The sequence below is a fragment of the Hoplias malabaricus genome, chromosome 9 (assembly GCF_029633855.1).
Source record: "Hoplias malabaricus isolate fHopMal1 chromosome 9, fHopMal1.hap1, whole genome shotgun sequence".
NCBI lineage: Eukaryota > Metazoa > Chordata > Actinopteri > Characiformes > Erythrinidae > Hoplias > Hoplias malabaricus.
The window spans coordinates 36,039,328-36,044,728 of record NC_089808.1 but is presented as its reverse complement, the minus strand read 5'-3'; the positions used below and the strand labels follow the sequence as shown (position 1 = coordinate 36,044,728).

Below are 5,401 nucleotides of genomic sequence, written 5' to 3'. Positions count from 1 at the left end.
TGTTATTGGGTTTTATTCTAATGCTTGGCTTTATTTGTTTGTTTGTTTTTTAGCAAGTAATCACCTACTGCTCAGATAAATAGCTGTTGAAATCTCATAATCTCTGGTGCCTTAAACTACTCAGTACGTGTTTTTTTAAATGATTTTATCCCCTTAGATAGTGTGCCTTTATCTGCTCCTAGATGTTCTTTCATTTCCTTTGTCTATGAAAAGGGCTATGGAAATAAACCTGACCTGCCATGACTAAACAGGCCAAATTCAGCATGATTGAAAGAGGACATAATAAAAAATGATTCCATACTAGGGCTGCACAATAATTAAGTAAACGGCAATTTGCGGGTTAAAGCATTTGTTGGAAATGTTTGGCACAGAGGCTGCCTAGGTCTTACATTGATATGATGATATGCAAAGTAGTTCAGATACTAGTTCACAGAAATACGTTTTACATGTTATGCAAATTAGGTTAAAAAAACCGTGTGTGTACAGCTCTGTGGACATATGTGTTATCAGCAGAATCCTATGGACCTGAACATCAATAATTATTTAAAAACGTCAAACTACATAAGTCTGTCAAGTTTGGCCTTGATTGGGCTTTGTTTGTTTGAGTTACAGATGAAGCAATGCGTAAAGCTGTGCCCACAGAGATTTGTTGACAACTTGCAACAACACAATGTCAAAATGTCACACTTTTTTAGATAATTATTTACATACAGACTCATCAGATTCCAACAAGGTCAATTGTTTGGAAATAGAATAAAATTCCACTGACTAGTTTGAAAAGATTCATTTTTAAACAACTGGCCAATGAGAAAATATGATGCATATTCTGACATTGCTTGTAATTACAAAGTTTTTAGGCCCTATGCAGAGTATACAGAGAATCAGATTGCTTGTCAATATGCTTAATTTTCGCTGAGATATTCCGTATTTCCCTGGCATTGTGCCCCCTAATGACTATCTTTACGAACATTAGGAAGTACCCCCAGAGACATATTATTTCATAATTGAAATATTGGACCTTGTTGAGGTGGTCAAACAGCTGCTGAAAGCTAATTTGCCGATGACGGTCACTGTTTTTAATTTTCCACTTATAGCCTTGCACACGTCAAGTGCCAGCCCGATCCACCTTGAGGATGCTGAGATATAAACTTTTAGCATTTATAGCGCCCCCTATATGAATTGTCACACCATCTTTGACATGACACCTCAATATCATGTCCCTAAGTAGAATCACAGTGTCACAGCTCCAGGGACCTGTCTGTGAGGAGTGTGGTGGGTTCTCTCTGTGTCTGCGTGGGTTTCCTCTGGGCGACTGTCTGTGAGGAGTGTGGTGTGTTCTCCCTGTGTCTGCGTGGGTTTCCTGTGGGTGACTGTCTGTGAGGAGTGTGGTGTGTTCTCCCTGTGTCCGCGTGGGTTTCCTCCGGGTGACTGTCTGTGAGGAGTGTGGTGTGTTCTCCCTGTGTCCGCGTGGGTTTCCTCCGGGTGACTGTCTGTGAGGAGTGTGGTGTGTTCTCCCTGTGTCTGCGTGGGTTTCCTACTGGTGACTGTCTGTGAGGAGTGTGGTGTGTTCTCCCTGTGTCTGCGTGGGTTTCCTACGGGTGACTGTCTGTGAGGAGTGTGGTGTGTTCTCCCTGTGTCTGTGTGGGTTTCCTACGGGTGACTGTCTGTGAGGAGTGTGGTGTGTTCTCCCTGTGTCTGTGTGGGCTTCCTCCGGGTGCTCTGCTTTCCCACAGTCCAAAAACTGTTAATTTTTGATCATATGAAATAAATTGCAGTGTGTTTGGACCATGCATTTTTAGTCAGCAGCCTTCAGTGTTATAAATCGTAAGGTGTATTTCAGAGTTCTCATACGGGAGGTTTTTCAACTTAACACACTGTCAGCGTTTACAAATGCAGTTGTACCACCTCAAAACACACTCGTGTATTATAAAGTAGGGTGACGGCTGTAATTAGTCTTTAGCAGTATAGTGGAATTAGATTGAACTGAACCCAACTGAGTGGTAAGAAGAGCACACAACTTTCTGATACTAATGGCTCAGTTCTGGTCACGGGTCGGTCTACACTGCCTTAATTTGGATCAGTTGCATTCTTCAAAATAAATGTCTCGGATGAACAGCTCTAGAGTCAAGACAAGGGGAACCGATATAGGTTTACTGCCATAGAGAAACTATTTAAAATGCCTTAGAGATCCATGTTTTAAAAGGAAACATGGCTCTGTACCAGTTTAAGAGTCCTGCCCAGGACTTTTACCCTATGTTGGCGATTTTAGAACTCTTCACACCTGCAAATATTTGCGTAAAAATATGTTCCAGTAAAGAACCCTCCACAGAAAGCACTTTTAGGAACCAGTTCTTACAAAGAATGCCTTCTGCCTTGTAATGAGTGTCGAGCAATTACATCATGTGGGCTTTTTTAAACTTTAAAAAGGATGAGAATTCTTCTCCCCCTTGCATCATATTGAAGCAAATGGTTCCTCATATTCTTTGTAAGGATCTTTTTGGAACCTACATTGGTTCTTTAAAGGCACTGTTTCAAAAGTCCATTCTCACAGCTGTATTAAAAAGAACAGAAGATAGTTTTGCATCCGCCAAGGCCAAAGTCAATGTGTAATTAAATGACATCGTGTATTACTTGTACGCTAATAATAATCATTTTTATCCAGATCAGATCACTCCAGATTACATAATCCAAAGGGAGGATATATTCCCATTTTATGTCGCAGCTTTTGGAAAAACGAATAGAAGTCTATGAGGACTTCTGGGATGTGTTCCCAAAATGGATCGATAACAATACAATTTGTATTCTCTGGCATCTTATAATCCCTTTCTGCATAAATACTAGGCCTATATGTAGTAATATTTGTGGACACCCTTAATTAGGTAATGATCGAATTGGGCAGCTTTAGGCTCACACTGTAAAGCCCGTGTAGTCTCCAAAGTGCTGTGTGAAGTAGGGTGCTCTGGAGCAGCTGTACATGAGTCTAAGCTCATCATGCCCAGTGAGAAAAGAGGGCTAGAGAGGTAGAAAGCCCCCCACCGAAGGGCTTTGTAATTGTGTTCTCTGGAGTAATCCAAAGCTAGTCTTCCAATATCAGTACCTGACCTCACTAATGATCGTGCCTGAATGCAATCAAATATCCAAAGCAATGTTACAACATTCCGTGTAAAGACTTCCCAGAAGATTAAAAGCTGTCCACAAACTTCCCGACCCTGGTCCTTCACTTACTGACCATTTAACGAGCTCTGCTCAGTTCTTCACACGGTTGGTTTAATGTGGTAAATGTGGTATATGATGCAGGACATTTAAACAGATGTACCCAAAATTTTGCATGCAACAGTTTGGCCAAAGGAGACCAACAGGAGATCATTTTTGGAGCTGAAACTTATACAATATTATCAAAGAACATGATTTCTTATCGGGTGGCACAGGGGCCTGGAGGTTGTGGGTCCGATTCCCGCTCCGGGTGACTGTCTGTGAGGAGTGTGGTGTGTTCTCCCTGTGTCTGCGTGGGTTTCCTCCGGGTGACTGTCTGTGAGGAGTGTGGTGTGTTCTCCCTGTGTCTGCGTGGGTTTCCTCCAGGTGACGGTCTGTGAGGAGTTTGGTGTGTTCTCCCTGTGTCTGCGTGGGTTTCCTCCGGGTGACTGTCTGTGAGGAGTTTGGTGTGTTCTCCCTGTGTCTGCGTGGGTTTCCTCCGGGTGACTGTCTATGAGGAGTGTGGTGTGTTCTCCCTGTGTCTGCGTGGGTTTCCTCCGGGTACTCCGGTTTCCTCCCACAGTCCAAAAACACACGTTGGTAGGTGGATTGGCGACTCAAAAGTGTCCGTAGGTGTGTGGTGCCAGGGTGTATTCCTGCCTTGTACCCAATGATTCCAGGTAGGCTCTGGACCCACCGCGACCCTGAATTGGATAAGCAGTTACAGATAATGAATGAATGAATGATTTCTTATCACAAAAAAAATTTGTTTTTGATTAATATATTTTATTTGTTTTTTGTTTTTTTTGGTCAAGGTCATGGCTGAGATGTTCAGTAATGCAACAAACGAGACCACCCATTTTTCGACGGGGTACAAAGTGGGCCTGGTGTTCATGTACTCACTCATCCTGCTGGGTGGTGCAGTGGGGACTATCCTGATGAGCACCGTCCTGCGGTCCAACATGCTGTCCATCACCACCGTATCCGTCATCAACCTGCTGGTGGTGCACTTACTCTTCCTGCTGACTGTGCCCTTCCGCATTTACTACTTCACGAGAGGTCAGTGGGACCTGGGCTACGGCTTCTGCAAAATGGTCAGCAGCATGATCCACGCCCACATGTTCCTGAGCTTCATCTTCTACATCATCATCCTCATTGCCCGCTACCTGGCCTTCTTCGAGTGGGGCCACATTCAAGGCTTCTTTAGGACCCTGCATGCCGTCATCGCCAGCATGAGCGTGTGGGCCATCGTCTTGGGCAGTGCCCTGCCCGCCACCATCATCACGTACGGCTCCAGTGCCAATGGAACCAGAAGTGATCAGATGTGCTTTGAATTCGGCAGCTCTCTGACCAGCAAAAATGTTCGGATACTTAACTATTTTATGAGTGCCATGGTGCTTTCCATCTGGACAGTACTGGCCTGTGTCCAGCTTCTGATCCTGTGGCGAGTTTACAGGAGGTATGGCCAGGCATCTTACGTTCATCAAGAGTTCTGGGCTCAGATCAAGAGTCTTTGCTTTGTTCTGATCATGTTTATCTGCTTCGTGCCTTACAACGCTTTCCGGATCTACTACATCAACCAATATACGACCGGCCTTCAGGAAGTCAATGAGGTGTTCCTGACCTTCACAGCCTTCAGCTGCTTTGACATACTTGCATTTGCTGGCAAAAAAGTCTGGAGGATGGATCACATACAGTGCTGCTCTTCGTGTGAAAGGAAATGTTGACCAGTGGAGTTTTTTGGATGTTTGGATGTTTGGATGTTCACACAGTTCCACCACTGCCCTTGTCTTGTGATGCTGACACTGCTTGGTCTCAACCTGCTGCCGACCACATTGGAGCTCAGCATGCTTGGAGGAGAACACTATTGGCATTTTTCCACTGCATGGAACCTACAAAATTTGACTGATTGGCCAGAGAGACCTGTAAATCACCACCAAATTCAAACCTCCAAAACGAACCCGCCGCTTGTAAAAATCTCTGAACACACAGCAACTTCCATATTTGTTTTTATCCGACTCACAATGGCAGCTCGTAACTTTAACTTAACGCTCCTTGGGTTGGTCCCTGACGAAAATCTCCAGCAAAAGCCAAACGTGCAACAAGTCAAAGTGATCTGTGAGAACTGGGGTGCGGAGCCCTGTTCAGTCCAAAAAACAAAACCAACACGTGAACACACAATGAATTAACCGTGTCTAACTTTACCGCC

General features: G+C 44.2%; 1 protein-coding gene across 3 annotated transcripts in view; it reads left to right on the top strand.

Annotated features, from left to right (window-relative positions):
* LOC136707858 (probable G-protein coupled receptor 141) overlaps nucleotides 1–5,401 on the top strand; it is an 8,251-nt gene extending 2,850 nt beyond the window's left edge. For all 3 annotated transcript variants that reach the window (XM_066682146.1, XM_066682144.1, XM_066682145.1), the window contains exon 2: nucleotides 4,008–5,401. In XM_066682146.1, the coding sequence (XP_066538243.1) occupies nucleotides 4,011–4,919 (909 nt within the window). In that variant the 5' untranslated portion in view covers nucleotides 4,008–4,010 and the 3' untranslated portion in view covers nucleotides 4,920–5,401. The remainder of the gene's footprint in view (nucleotides 1–4,007) is intronic.